This window comes from Cotesia glomerata, linkage group LG3, assembly GCF_020080835.1.
Source record: "Cotesia glomerata isolate CgM1 linkage group LG3, MPM_Cglom_v2.3, whole genome shotgun sequence".
Classification (NCBI taxonomy): Eukaryota; Metazoa; Arthropoda; class Insecta; order Hymenoptera; family Braconidae; genus Cotesia; species Cotesia glomerata.
In genome coordinates this window covers 23,855,390-23,871,450 of record NC_058160.1, presented here as the reverse complement: position 1 = coordinate 23,871,450, position 16,061 = coordinate 23,855,390, and the positions used below count along the sequence as shown (strand labels likewise).

Sequence of the window (16,061 nt, the reverse complement as noted above, 5' to 3'; positions counted from 1 at the left end):
TTAATTAATCATTCTTCAATATTTAAAAAAATTCTGATGCCCTGAAGACTAGCGTTACTTTATGACTCATTTTATACTTTTTTGTTGTGAACGTACTTCATGATAATTATCAATTATTAACTACAATAATGTGAAAAGTCATGATAATCATAGTTATGAAAATTGCTCGTTATCTTTTCATACAATAATGATGATATTAATCCTACTAGTTGATAGTACTGACTACACTTCGACGGTTATAAAATAGTCGGTAACAAAGCTTCAAGCCATAAATCAGCATCATTGTTGATAATGAATAAAATACTTTTATTATTCAATGATTTAATTAAACTCATTTACGTGTAATTTTTTATACTAAATTTTCTAAATAATTCAACAATGGAAACTGAGGATACAACTTCACCAACACCACAATGGAGACGTTATATTTTTATAGAATTACCAGTATTTTTTTGTATGTTTGCAAGTGGAATGACAGGTAAAATAAATTATTATTATCAATAATGATTATAAATATAGAGATTAAAATTTTTTATTATTTGCAGGTACCGTTTTCACTGATTTAATTATTTTTCAATCGTGCAAAGAAGTAACAGGAAGAAATAATAATAGTTGTGATATTTATCATCTAAATAGTAGCAGCAAAGAAGCTCAAGAATTAAACAAAATCGTACAGCCGTATGCAAGCAATGTAATAATGTGCAGATCATTAATCGAAAGTATTTTATCTGCATTTTTAATATTGTTTTTAGGACCTTGGAGTGATAAATTCGGTCGAAAACCGCTAATGATAAGTGCTTGCATAGGTAATTTGTTTGTTTTTACTACGATTAATTTATACTAAAATCTAAAAAAGAAAATTTTTTGTAGTTCTGATATCCAAATATGTAATTTTATCGGTGCTGAGTAATTTTGATGAAGATCCATGGATGTTTTTGATCGCCTCGGTACCTTACGGTCTTCTTGGTAACAGTCTCTTATTAGCGACTTTTTGTTACATTGCCGATTCTACAGAACCCGATAAACGGGCATGGTCTCTAGCTTGCTTGCAAACATGCGTCACCGTAGGAATAGTAATTGGTACTTTTACCGGTCCCTGGATATTCAAACAACTCGGTTATACATTTGTATTCGCTATCGCTGCAGTATTTTGTGCATTTGCGCTAGTTTATATAATTTTTTTGATACCTGAGACTGTTGAAAATGAATTTAACGTGAGTGTAATTATATAAATATGCATTTTAAATATTTAAAAGAATTTTTTGAAAATATTAATTAATTTTTTTTTTAGGAAAAATGGGGAAATCCATTCAATATGCCATTGATTAAAGAATTATTCTCGATATGCTTCGAAAGACGCGATGGATTCAATCGTGGAATGTTATGGTGTTGTCTGGCAGTTTTGACATTATTTACGATGGTAGTTAATGGAAACTCGAATATAAGTTATTTATTTGCGAATGCCAAACTCGGATGGGATATTGAGGACTTTTCAATTTTCAGTGGACTATCTATAGTATTATCAACGATCGGAACATTTGGCGGTCTCAAATTCATGAAATATTGTTTAGGTAATTGAAACTTTTGTGAATAATTAAGAGCTAAAAAATTTTTTTTCAAATTGAAAATCACTAATTTTTACTTAAAATTTTATTTTAGGAATGGCGGATATTAAAGTAGCACTAGTGGGTTGTATATCTGGTTTTTCAGCAACCTTATTAGGATCTTTAACCACAGAACCTTGGCACATGTACGTTGGAATTGTTTTAGGATTGTTTACGGGTATTGTATTGCCTACTACACGCTCTCTGATATCTAAATCTTCTCCTATAGATGCGATAGGTAAATATATGTAATTTATTAGTGTATTAATTTTTTTGGTAAATATTTACAAGTAGTATTGATATTTAAGTTCTCGCCCACATTTAAAATATTTAAATAACTTAATCTTGGAAATTTGGACAATAAATGAAGATGTTAAATTATGAGAATTGCTCACAAGAATTCACAAGCAGGATCAACCATTAATATATTTTTTTTTTTAAATACATAAAAAAAATGAACAAATAAAAAAAAAATTTTAATGCATTTAAAAATTTATACATTTTTTCGAAAATTGTGATATTAAAATTTTTTTTAAATTGTTCGCTTTTTTTATATACTTTTCAAAAAAATATCTATCAAAAATATCAAAAAAAGATAAAATAGAAATTTTATCTAAAAACATGAGAGCCAAAATTTTTTCCAACTTTTAAAAAATTTGAAAATGTTAATTTTTCACCTAGTTACGGCCCAAAATGGGATTGACCCCACTTGTAAATAATTAGCATTTTTTTTATCTCATTAAGCGTTTTTGTATCATAAATTATTGTATTATAAATATTTATCAATTATTAAAATTAATGTTTTTGTTATTTTAGGTAAAGTTTTTTCTTTAGTGTCGTTCGTAGAAACAATTCTGCCACTGGGAAGCGCTCCTATATTTAATTTATTATACTCTTCATATATTTTTGTTTATCCATCACCAGTGTTTTTATTAATGGCCGGTTTATTTTTGTTAATGACATTTATTATCATAATTATGAATTTAAAATTTATGCGATTGGAATTTTCTTATCAAGAAAACATTCACCAAAATTAATATTTCTTTACTTCCTTTATCAGTGCGGCAATAACCAGTTAAAGTTAAACTAAATCGAATTAGTAAAATTATTCAAAAAGTGAACATTATAATTATGAGAATTAATATTAAGAAATTATAACAGTTTTGTGATATCTTCTTGTGAAGCTCTATTGTATAACAATGAGTGTAACAACTATAATATAATTACATAACTAAACTGCCAAAATTTATAAATATTTTTTTATATAATATTAATTAATAAAATAAAAATTAAAAATAGCATTTAAATTATTTAATAAAAATAATTCTGAGTTGTGATTGAAAGAAATATACTTTATTTATTTAAAAAAAAAATTTTATATTTTTAATAAAATTAAAATCAGTCAAGTGATGAATGATAAAAATGTGCAATTGGAAAACAAAGGATGGTGTCATTTTTATCTGATGGAACCACCTGTCTTTTTATCGTTGTTGGCAAACGGACTGACAAGTAAATTTAATTGTATTTAAAAACAATTACAGATGTTTGATTAACTAATTGTAATTTATAACTTTTTACAGCTAATGTCCTGGTGGATCTGATAGTCTTCCAAACATGCCGACAAGTAATAGGAGAAAATACGACAAGTTGTGATATTTTACACACAAATAGCAGTAGTGAAGAAGCACGAGCATTGCAGAAAATTATTCAACCGTATGCGAGTAATATAATAATGTGTACATCAATAATGCGAAGTATATTTCCCGCAATGTTGATACTATTCTTTGGTCCTTGGAGTGATAAATACGGAAGAAAACCTCTTATATTAATTGGATATTTTGGTAATATATTTTAAGTAAATAGAGATTTATAAATTTTTAAATATATATCAATTTTTTAAAAAACTTTCTTATTTTCAGTTTCACTTTGTAGATACATAATAATGTTTATTCTAACATACTTTGATGCCAATCCATGGCTGATATTATTATCCTATCTACCGACAGCTCTTTTAGGTTCCGGTCTTTTATTGGCAACAACTTGTTACGTATCCGATACTACAGAACCAGATAAACGGCCATGGCGATTAGCCTGTTTACAAACATGCGTTCATGTTGGTTTAATAATCGGTACTTTTAGTGGTGCATTCATATTCCAGCGACTCGGTTACATGTATTTATTTGTTATCGCTGCTTCACTTAGTTTATTTTCATTGCTTTACGTATTCTTCATAGTACCTGAGTCTATAAAAAAGAAACCAGACGTAAGTTTGTTATAAATTATAACTAATAACTACAACTAATTATAATAATATCAAATATTTTTTATGTATTTTCTTCAGAAGAAATGGGGCAATCCACTGAACCTGTCTTTCGTTAAACAATTAATATTTTCATGTACTAAACAACGCGACGGCTTAAATCGTGGATTACTTTGGAATTGTCTATTAATAGTGTCATTATATAGAATAGTAACAAATGGACATACGAATGTAATTTATTTATTCGTCAATGCTAAACTCGGTTGGAATATTGTAGATTATTCCATGTTCAACAGTTTGTCCATGGTTATATCAATTGTCGGAACATTTAGTAGTCTCAAATTGATGAAAGATTACATGGGTAACTATTTGCTGTTTGTAAAGCTATTATTATGTTAATTTAAAACCACTGAGTGTTTTAATGTTCCAGGTTTTTCAAACATTACGATATTATTAGTAGGAAGTTTATCAGGTATATTAGCATCGTTGTGTATCTCAATTACGTCAAAAGATTGGCATATGTGGCTATTTGCATGTTTAGGAATTTTTATGGGTGTCATATTACCGACTTCACGATCGCTTATTACTGAATCAACTCCTCCCAACGATTCAGGTAAAATTTTTATTTTAAACAATCAAAAATATATATTTTTTCTTAATTGTTAGTATTATATTAATGTACATTTTTTTTATAGGCAAAACTTTTTCATTGGTGACATTTCTCGATACTTTATTACCATTAGGAAGCTCTCCATTATATAGTTTACTATATTCTTCATACATAGCAACATATCCATCTCCCGTATATTTAATGACTGCCGGAATTTTCGCTTTAATATTTTTCGTTGGCATATTTATATATTTAAAATACTCTGAAGAAAAATCACTCGATGAACCTGAAATTTAACTTTCTGTTGTAAAAATTAAACATTTCAAACTTATAATTTGATTCATTTACGTAAATTCTAGTTTTATTGTGATGACTTTTATTTTTTCATCATAATACTGATTAAAAGACTGATATTATGCATTAAATAGTAGTCATAATGTTACTTATTACTCAATCGATTAAAAGATTAAATGTGATATGATAAATCATCTCAGACAATATAATTTTTTATTTTTTATTAATATATTATAAATCATAATAGAAGTTAATTATTAAGTCGCCCTGAGTCGAACTTGGGAAGAATATATTTAATTATAGAAAAATAAAAAAAAAGGTTGTAAAAATTTTACTGATATGTGTATAAAAAGTACAATGACGATGACCTTCATTGTTAATAACTATTTTTACGTAAAAATACTTTTGTATGTCTATATACCACAACGTTGATTAAAAAATACGATAATATCACAAATTACAATAATTACAGAAATAAATGAAAATTATTTGTTATCTGTCCATAAAATAATGATATAGCAATGATAATAATTATAATAGCAACTAAATAATTTTTTTAAAAAATAGGAAGTCGTAAAATGACCGTGTCATAAGTGATGAACAGATGTATTCTTCTGACTTCTTTATTTTTATTTTTTTTTCATTTAGCATTCAATGTTGTCGCATTGACGTTCTGCAGTAGTTTTATTATTTTTAAGTAGATAGTTTATTAATTCAAACTTCTTCAATGGAGAAAACAATGGATAAAAAAAATATAAACACTATAAAATCGGAATGGAAACACTTTTTATTGATGGAACCTCCGATTTTTCTGCTGTTATTGGCAAATGGAATGACTTGTAAGTAAGATTAATTATTATAAACTTATAAATTATGTAAAGTGTTTAATTAATTAATTATATTTATTTTTTTCAGCTAATGTAATCACCGATTTGATGCTTTTTCAAACGTGTCAACAAGTAATGGGTGAAAACAAAAGTAACTGTGATATTTTGCATACAAACAGCAGCAGTGAAGACGCCAAAAATCTGACTAAAATTGTCCAACCACATATGAGTTATCTTTTAATCAGTAGATCGCTAATAAAAGGTATTCTACCGGCACTATTGATATTATTTTTGGGACCTTGGAGCGACAAGTATGGAAGAAAACCGCTAATCATAGCTGGCTATTTTGGTAATTATTAATTTACTAGCTGTTACTCGCCCGCTCTGCTGAGCGTTTTATAGAATTGAATTTTTAGATCTAAACTTATAATTTAATTAGAGTATTGTTTTGACTTGCACATATTCCAAATTCTATCGAATTGGCATCTACATTTTATCCATGTAATTATTCTAGTTAATATTCATTGTAACTTTCAATGTGCAATCATTATAACATTCCCGTGTCTTTCTTACAAAAATGAATAATAATTAATATGAAAAAAAAAAAAATGTAATGAGCATTTAAAGTTTCAGTTAAAAGAAATTGCAGGTTTCATAAGTGAAGAAATCTGCCTAGTATATAAACATAATCAATAGAATTAAAAAATTTATTTTAAACAAATGACAATCGAATAAAAAAAATTTAGTTATAATAAGAATTCATTATTTCTAAATCAAAAAAATGTAGGTTCCGAATAAGTAATCACCAACATATCATATATGAAAACCTTCTCCGAAACACGCTGTATCTTATGGTATAATAGTCTACTGTCCCTACTACGAAGTGTTTGGCAACAAAATTCTAAACCAGACAAACTTAATTGATTTTTATGTAAAAAAATGTGAGGAATTCAATGGTGCTATTTGCCAAACTGCATGAGTAACAGCAAATTAGTTATTAGCAAAAAGGTGTGCAAATCGATGCTAGGTCATACTTTAATCGCTATTTATATTATAGTTAATAAAGATGATTGCCTGAAATATTTTTTTTTGGCAAGCCCCATTATTGGTTCATACGAACCAACCATTTTTTTTTATAAAAATCAATTAATTATTAGTCCAAAATAATTAATAAACTTTTACAAGCGAATGCTAACAGCTGAGTGAGTTACCGACGCAGTCCGCGCAGCTCCGAGCGACTGGCGGTGATGCGCGCGCAACTGTTTCGTTCAAATCACCCTTCTAGGTGATGTCTCTGATAAAAATAATTTAACGTGATAATAATTATTTAATATTAAATTCAACTGATAGTTGTTACTATTTTTTACTTTTAATATTGACATTATACTCATTCAATATTTAAGTATAAAAATTTTAATTAATTATCAGTAAATATTACCGCAAAAAAATCATTTATACTTACTAATACCAGGAAACTTAGACATCATTTTATTTTTAAGCCACGAACAGTTACTAAAATCTTTTATATAATTACAAAGCTCGATAAATATTTAAAAAATTCTGAAATTAAGTAAAGTATTATAAGTGTAAAAGTAAATTTCTGATTTTAATTTGACAAAAGGCTACAATATATTTTAATTTGTTTTTAATGACGACGTTAAAAACTAATTATAATATTGCAAATAGTTAATTATAGTATAAGTTAGTATAAATGGTTTTTTCGTAGTTATTTTTATACTTAAATAATTATTATCACGTTAAATTATTTTTATCAGAGACATCACCTAGAAGAGTGATTTGAACGAAACAGTTGCGCGCGCATCACCGCCAGTCGCTCGGAGCTGCGCGGACTGCGTCGGTAACTCACTCAGCTGTTAGCATTCGCTTGTAAAAGTTTATTAATTATTTTGGACTAATAATTAATTGATTTTTATAAAAAAAAATGGTTGGTTCGTATGAACCAATAATGGGGCTTGCCAAAAAAAAATATTTCAGGCAATCATCTTTATTAACTATAATATAAATAGCGATTAAAGTATGACCTAGCATCGATTTGCACACCTTTTTGCTAATAACTAATTTGCTGTTACTCATGCAGTTTGGCAAATAGCACCATTGAATTCCTCACATTTTTTTACATAAAAATCAATTAAGTTTGTCCGGTTTAGAATTTTGTTGCCAAACACTTCGTAGTAGGGACAGTAGACTATAAGTATTTTTCCGATCAGTTCAGTAGTTTTCGCAATATAACCGAACAAAAAAACCGGCTCTCCATTTATTAGCATAGAATTCTGTTAAGAATTATTCAAGTTTTATTCTTCATATTTATTTATAAATAATAAAATATTTTTTGTTACAGTTCCAGTTTGTAGATTCATTATTTTATCAGTATTGAGTAGCTTTGATGTAAGCCCATGGCTGCTGTTATTAGCCTACGTACCAACAGCTCTCCTGGGCTCTGGACTGCTACTAGCAACAATTTGCTACATATCTGATACTACTGAACCAGATAAACGTGCTTGGCATTTAGCGTGCCTGCAAACGTGTGTCAAAATTGGACTAGTAATTGGTACCTTTACTGGTCCGTTGATATTTCAAAAACTTAATTATACAAAATTATTTATGATTGCTACTTTACTTTGTTTATTATCGCTGCTTTATGTAATATTCATGCTACCTGAAACCGTGAAAAACAAATCAGAGGTAAGTTTTTATTATATAATATTAATTACAGTTACAATTTACAACTAACTTATTAGTTTATAGCAAGAATAATCTGTCTTTAATTTATCTTCTAGGAAAAATGGGGAAATCCATTTGATCTGTCTTTAATCAAACAATTAATTTTGACGTATACAAAAAAACGTGATGGCTTGAATCGCGGACTGTTTTTTAGCTGTTTATTAGTGGTATCTTTATTTAGAATTCAGGCCCATGGAAATACGGATATTAGTTATTTATTCGTGAACGCTAAAATTGGCTGGAATGTTGTGCAATACTCAATGTTTAGTAGTATATCTATGATCACTTCTATCATTGGAACATTTGTTGGTTTAAAAATAATGAGAGATTATCTAGGTAAATTTTTACACAAATCTTACTAATCTTTGAAATAAAATAAATAAATTTTCTTTTGATTATCCTTACAGGTATGTCAGACATCACAGAGGCGCTAATAGGATGTATTTCCGGTTTATCAGCAGTGTTATGTCTTGCCTTTGTGTCAAAACCTTGGCACATGTATCTAGAAATAGGCCTGGGAATGTTCTCTGGTGTTTTATTACCTACAGTTCGATCTCTTTTATCAAAATCTGTTCCTGTTGATGATACAGGTAAATATTGATGTGTTTTATTGGCATAAATTTGAAAGAAAGTTTTAATAATCAATGAAATGCTTTATTTTTATTTAAGGAAAAAGTTTTTCACTAGTTTCTTTTGTGGAGACGCTCCTTCCACTGGGAAGTGCTCCGTTGTATTCCCTTCTATATACTTCAAATATATCTGCTTATCCATCACCAGTTTATCTTTTAACTGCGGCAATATTTTGTTCAATGATATTCATAATTATATTCATCAACTTTAAATATTTTGGGAAGAAATCTGACCAACCTATTCAAGCAAATTGATATTTTATTTCTGCATAGTAAAAAATTTTGCGTCATTGCGTCAAAAAATTTTGTGTCAAATTTTAAAAATTTTTATCTGTAAATTTAACAAAATTTTTTAACATTAATTTTTTTGACGCAATGACGCAAAATTTTTTACTGTGTATAATATAATTTGATTATAAGTTATATTTTAACTACATCTTAATAATGTTTTATATAAAAAAAATAAGTAACGCAACAAAATACCCGAACATCAAAATCTCAGTAATTAATTATTGCAGAAAAAATTAAAAAGTGATTTCAAAAACTAAAACAATTATCAACAAGAATCTGCAATCGCTTTTAAAAAAAAAAATTTTTTTCTCTCCTTTTTTCCATCGCGGGTATTTTTTCTGCGGGTCTTTTGTCATGACACCAAAAAATGTTAACGTACAACAAAAAATGTACTTCATTAAGACAAATTCGTGATTAATGAAATTTTGTAACCGTTAATTTTATATTAAAATTGTAAAGTATTGAAATAATTAATAAGATTAGAGGATATTGATTTGTTATAATGCTAATTTTATTATTGGTCACAATAATATTGATTTTTCTTCTTGCAATGTCCTATGAGTGTGGAGACATTTTTGAAGATATAAAAAATAATAATATTTAAATTATTAACGATAAAACATACATACACAATATCAATATGATCTTATTATCCAAAATTTTGTATTCATTTATTTTTTTTGGCGTGTTTTATTCAATAACAAGTTGACTATACTTTAATTTATTCGTTAACATTAATATTTTTTTTTTTGTTCATCATTGTTTTTGCAAGCTGAACAATTTTTGTACGATTTATTATTGTAATTATGAACATAAATTCCTCACGAGATCATCATCATTTTTTTGAAGTCTCAGTTAAACTTATTTTTGTTTCATTACCCAGTGAAAAAATAATTTGTTTAAATGAAAAATAATTTAAATTAGTAGAGTAGTTAAGAATAAATTTACAAGTTAATAAAATATAGACTAAATACTATTTATACAATTAAAATTAAATAAATACAATTATAATTTTATATTTTATTTATTTTTACCGTAAATCTATGGAGATTAATTAAAACTTAAGTGAGTAATGAATGAAAAAGTAACAAATTGTGAAAAATCAAAATAGAAAGGTTTCGTGTTTATGGAACCACTGATATTATTGATAATGATAGCTGATGGAATGACATGTATGATTAATTATTAATCAATGTGATAATGATTATAATTAATAATTAAATTAATTAAATACTTATTCCTCAGGCAATGTTTTCACTGAAATGATACTTTATCAAACATGTAGACATACTCTCGTGATAAATAAAACAAAATGTGATATTTTTCACACAAACACTAGTAGTAATGATGCTCAATTACTCCAAGAAATTGTCCAGCCACAGACCAGTTATATAATTATGACAAAATCATTATTTGAAAATATTTTTCCAACTTTATTAACATTATTTGTCGGTCCTTGGAGTGACAAACACGGAAGAAAACCTTTTCTAGTACTCGGATGCTTTGGTAATTAAAAAATTTTATAACTTGTTAAAATTTCAATTAATTATTTATTTTGATTTTAGTTCCCACCTGTAAATATACAATTTTATCAATACTAAGTTGTTTTGATGTAAATCCATGGATGTTTTTGCTTTCTTCAATACCGTCAGCTTTTTTAGACTGTGGACTTGTATTAGCAACTAATTGCTACGTATCTGACATTACGGAGCCAGATAAACGTGCAACGCGTTTAACTTATTTGCAATTATCAGCAAAAATTGGACTAGTTATTGGACTTCTTATTGGACCAATGATATTTGAAAAAATCGGATATATGTTTTTATTTATAATTGCCACAATATTAACTTCATTAGCATTATTTTATACAATAGTTTTGGTACCTGAGTCAGTAAAAAATAAATCTGATGTAAGTTTTGAAGTAACTTGTAATTAACCCGTAGTGGTCATAATGGGTCTAGTTGACCCCATGCTCGGAAAAAATTGTTGCTACTTGCGTTTTTTTCAATATTTTCACTTGAGCCGTACATAAGAGTAATTCTTAACACTTTCGTTGGATAACTCAATCGTTTTTTGATTTTTTTTTTTAATTGTTTAATTCTAAAAAAAATGCGAGAAAGTCAAATTTCGAAAAATTTGACTTTTTTTTACTAAAAACTTCATAAAAACTTCATTTTTTAAGATAAATAAAAATTACCTCCGGGATTCTACTCTGGATATCGCATACTTCGAAAAAAAAAAGTGTTATCATATCGAGCTTTTCAAAAAGTATATTGGTTTGTGCAATTGACATCGTAAATTTCCATGAAGCTCAAAAAATCTTCAAACAATAATAGATAGTACCACAGATATCATCTGTATAGCAACTGAAAAATTTCCTCGGGTCATCTAGACCCATAATGACCACTACGGGTTAATCAACTGATATAAAAGGAATTTTTAATGAATTTTATTTTTTTTAGAAAAAATGGGGTGATTCGTTCAGTTTATCTATCGTTAGAAAATCAATTTTCATTTTAATTAAGAAAACTGATGGCATCGATCGTAGTTTACTCTGGAGTTGTTTAATAACTTTATCGTTTTATAAAATAACAACGGACGGGAATAATCAAGTTCTGTTTTTATTCGTGAATGCAAAATTCGGTTGGAATATCACTCAATATTCGATTTTCAGAAGTTTCACTTTAATTTTATTAATTGTTGGAACATTTAGTGCTATTAAATTAACGAAAAGTTATATGGGTAAAATTTATGATTCTGAAATCAGCAGACTTCTGAAAATTTTTCAAATTTTTATAACAAATCAATTGTGATAAAACAAATATTTTTTTAAATTCGCATTTATTTTTTTTAATTTCTGCATGTGGAATTTTTTTTCATAATAATTTAATTGTTATAAAAATTTTTAAAATTGTAAGATGTCTGTTGATTTCAATGTCATTAAAATTGAAGTATGTATCAAGATTATTTTTTTTTTAATTCTGTTAATAATTTAATAAAGTAATTATTGCTTTAGGTCTCACCGACATTACTGCAATACTAATCGGATGTGTATCAGGCATGTTAAGTGCTCTATCACTTTCCTTCGCTACGAAGACCTGGCATATGTATGGGCAAATTTGTTTAGGAGTTTTTCGTGGTATTGTACTCCCTTCAACCCGGTCTCTGATGTCTCAATCGACCCCGGCAAAAGATTTAGGTATTTATTTATTTAATATTAATCAATAAAAAAAAAAAAAGTGATTGTAATTAAAAGAAATACTATTTTATAGGCAAAGTGTTTTCATTGGCAACACTCGCTGAGAGAATACTACTGTTGTTGAGTTCTCCGTTGTACAGCTTGACATATTCTTGTTTTATTTTTACTTATCCGTCACCAGTTTATTTATTGTCTTCTGGAATATTTTTTCTAATGATAATTATTAATAGTTCTATAAAATTGACAAAAAGTGAAAAAATAACCAAGCAACATCAGACTCAACCAAACTCGTCATAATTTTTTTAATTTAGTGCATTATTTTATTAAGACATTAAACATCGTTATTTATTTTCAATGTACATGCATACTATTTAATAAATCTATGATTTATAAAAATTTCAAGTGAAATAATAAAGTTTGTTCAGGAAATTAAGGTAAAATACCTCATTAGTGGCACTTTTTCTTTCAATGAAAAAATGTTCTACTTGTAAAAAAAATAAAAATTTTTTTGATCTAAAGGTTTTAAAGATTATAAATAATATATTCATTATTGAAATTAATGATTTCATTAACCCTTCAGCACTCTCGCTATGAGATTTTCTCTCACGCTCATCAATAACTCAAATTTTCTTTCAAATTTCAAATGGAATGACTATGTGATTTTTTTTCTATCTGTCAAAAAATTAATATTATTTCAGATTGCAATATTATTATTTTAATTGTTCTATACTATAAAAAAATAAAATAAATTTTATTAACTCTGTGAGATATTTTCTCATCGCAATAGTAAAGTAGGGGGGTCAGAATTTAAAAAATCGGGTCTGATCGGTACAGTTCGGAGGTTCCCGTAAGAGTGCATTTGTGTTTGGATGTATTATTATTAAATATTATTTTTAAATAAGTCAATTTTTTTTTGTTTTAAGAAATTTATTTTATTTAAGATTTTTTAAATTAAAGGGACTATAAGCATGCGTGCGTTTCCACAAAAGGCGTGAGAGTTTTTCTCATCGCGCGAGTAATGATAGTAAATCGTTTTGCGAGAGTACTGAAGGGTTAATTGAATAAGTAACAAAATCAAAGAAAGTGTCAATAATGGGATCTTTTACCCTATACATAGAAATTAAAAAGAAAAAAGTATCTTCACATGTGGTAGAAGTAAAACCTTAAAAACCGTAATTTTAGTGTTTGTTTATGATAATATTGATACCAAGTTTGAAAATTATTCTTTCCGAAATAGACAAATTTTACGCGATAGTCTTCTTGATTGTTTGAGCTAAAGCAAAATTTTTTTGTGTTATTAGTTTCCGTAATACAGGCATTTTTTAAAAAACACATTTTTTTCTCTAAAAATTGAATTTTTGACATAAAAATTCTTGCCAAAGCTCAAAATGTTCAATTTTACGTAAGGAATCAATAATTTTCAAAACAATAGGATGATTTTTCAGCTCGCTAGATTCTTTTTTTTTATAAAATGCAGTCTAAATTTAAATTATTTATAATTAATGATCTATTCACGATCTATTAATCGGATGTGGGTCTACTACAAAGCAAATTATACACGGAAAAAAAAAGATGATTTAAAAATTGCATCACTAATGATGTAAAAATCCGATTGTCCGAGTGGCGTTAATTTTGGTTTGGGTTGCGGTCAACCAGTCAGATCGACAACATTCCGAATTATTAAAACTCTAGAAAATTTAAAATTCCGCTACATTCAAAGTTTATAAAATACATTAGCTTAAATAGAATCTAGAATACCAGCCGAAAAACAATTTTGTAAATTATAAAACACCGGGTTATCGAAAATAAGTAAATATAAATCTTATATTCCTCAAGAGTTAAAATTAATTTGATTTCGAAAAAGGTTCGTTCCGACGTATATTCATCCGAATAATGATTCGGCCGAAAATTACTCATCCAAAAAATTGGAAATTTTTCTTAGATGGTCTACCTTTACAAGCATGAAATTTGAGTGTTTTATATATACATGTTTGTAAATTAAAATAAAATTAATTTTAAAAAATGAATTAATTTAAAATTAATTAAAAAAAATTTCTAATCTAAATATAAAATTATTTACATTTTTTGGCTAAATGAGTGTTCGTCTGTTATGTTTTTTAATTTATTGAGACTTTGTGACTTTGAAAGATTCTATTAATATAGCTTTAGTTTTTTCTTTATTTAAGACTATATTTTTCGGAATTTTAAAATTTTGAAAATTAATTATTTTAAATTACATTTAATATTTACTTTCTAAGTTCTAGTAATTTATTAATTCGGAATGTTGTCAATCTGACTAGTTGACTGCAACCCTTTGGTTTGAGGTGATACAAATATTGTATCACCGTGATCTAGATTCCACATCACAGTGAAATAAATTATGAGTGCGCTACACGCATGCGCCTGAATATTGCATAGGTTATATTTGTTGTTGATGTTTTTTGTCGTATGTATTTTTTTATTTATTAAGAATTTGTTATAAAAAAAAACGTGAAAATAACATGGCCGATGACTTTGTATGTTCAATACTAAAAGAATATTGTCTTGAAAAATTTATTTCAAGGTTTGAGGATAGGAATATTACCGTTAAGTTAGTCCCATTTAATTAAAATACATTAGATACAAAAAATGTATCACCGGGTGGCGTAAATTTAGCATCACCTCTGCCCAGTCAGCATCCAAGTCAGAAAGATTTCAGTATGAAGTCTTTTAAAAAACTTCTTATGGAAGTCCTAATGTGACTTCTTAAGGAGCTCTTTTTTACGAGGTCAGAACTAAGAGCTCTTAATGAACTCATAAATTTGGAGTCAATTTTCTGACATCTAACTGAGTCCCTTTTTTGGACTTCTTTTTGAGTTGCGTATAATGAGCTTATAGACATTATAAACAAAAACACAAATTTCTTTTTAATATAAAGCTGTCAAAATCTTATTCATTTTTCATTTATTACTTTCCTGATTGAGAAATTAAATTGAAAATGATTAAAAATAATTCGAATTAAATGATTTAAAACAATTTGAATAGATTAATATATAGATATACACTTGGCATAGGTTAACTCATTTCTCTTAATCCAGGTTAATTAAATTTTTCAAAAATTTTAAATTATATTATGAAGTAATAGGCAATAATGTTAAAATCTGGTTCGTAATCAAACTAATTTAGATAAAATAATAAAATTGGATTCTAATCTGAAAAATTATGTGAACTTTCTACATTTAAGGAGTACTTTGCATGTATCAATTTTAAACATTTTATTCGAATTTAACGATATCTTATAACTATATACTTATTAATTATTGTTGAATTTTTAATATTCATTAATTTATCTATTAGATTTTATATTGTGAAAAGTAAACAAAATTTATATAGACTATTTAAAAAAATATTACAGGTAGACTTTTGAATATTTTTTAGTATATAAATATTCGTAAAAGTTACGTTTTATCTATCGATACACAGTATCAAATAGAATAAATAATATAGACAATGATAGCAAAATTTCATGACTATATAAACTTAGCTTATAATAATAATGAGATGTATAGCGTCATGTGGTTTGAACGGCGTAGGGGGTTAGGTATCGATCTAGCACGCGCGCGACT

At 27.0% G+C, this 16,061-nt stretch overlaps 3 protein-coding genes across 4 annotated transcripts; all 3 read left to right on the top strand.

Moving 5' to 3' along the window:
- Positions 1-75: 75 nt before the first annotated feature.
- On the top strand, positions 76-2,840 carry LOC123262244 (proton-coupled folate transporter-like). 2 transcript variants are annotated; one of them, XM_044724400.1, is made up of 6 exons: positions 76-478; positions 546-806; positions 871-1,214; positions 1,292-1,571; positions 1,660-1,842; positions 2,421-2,840. In XM_044724400.1, the coding sequence occupies exons 1-6, from the start codon at positions 379-381 to the stop codon at positions 2,639-2,641; spliced, it is 1,389 nt and encodes a 462-aa protein (XP_044580335.1). In that variant the 5' UTR covers positions 76-378; the 3' UTR covers positions 2,642-2,840. The 2 variants fall into 2 exon arrangements, with proteins under 2 accessions (XP_044580335.1, XP_044580336.1); XM_044724401.1 differs by lacking the exon at positions 2,421-2,840 and adding an exon at positions 1,913-2,022.
- A 125-nt stretch (positions 2,841-2,965) lies between these two features.
- On the top strand, positions 2,966-4,908 carry LOC123262245 (proton-coupled folate transporter-like). Its single transcript, XM_044724402.1, has 6 exons — positions 2,966-3,113; positions 3,185-3,445; positions 3,524-3,867; positions 3,946-4,225; positions 4,295-4,477; positions 4,560-4,908. The coding sequence occupies exons 1-6, from the start codon at positions 3,014-3,016 to the stop codon at positions 4,769-4,771; spliced, it is 1,380 nt and encodes a 459-aa protein (XP_044580337.1). The 5' UTR covers positions 2,966-3,013; the 3' UTR covers positions 4,772-4,908.
- Positions 4,909-5,330: 422 nt separating this feature from the next.
- On the top strand, positions 5,331-12,772 carry LOC123262241. Its single transcript, XM_044724397.1, has 10 exons — positions 5,331-5,607; positions 5,684-5,944; positions 7,955-8,298; positions 8,394-8,673; positions 8,745-8,927; positions 10,503-10,763; positions 10,823-11,166; positions 11,720-11,999; positions 12,274-12,456; positions 12,530-12,772. The coding sequence occupies exons 1-10, from the start codon at positions 5,496-5,498 to the stop codon at positions 12,751-12,753; spliced, it is 2,472 nt and encodes an 823-aa protein (XP_044580332.1). The 5' UTR covers positions 5,331-5,495; the 3' UTR covers positions 12,754-12,772.
- The last annotated feature ends 3,289 nt before the right edge of the window (positions 12,773-16,061 follow it).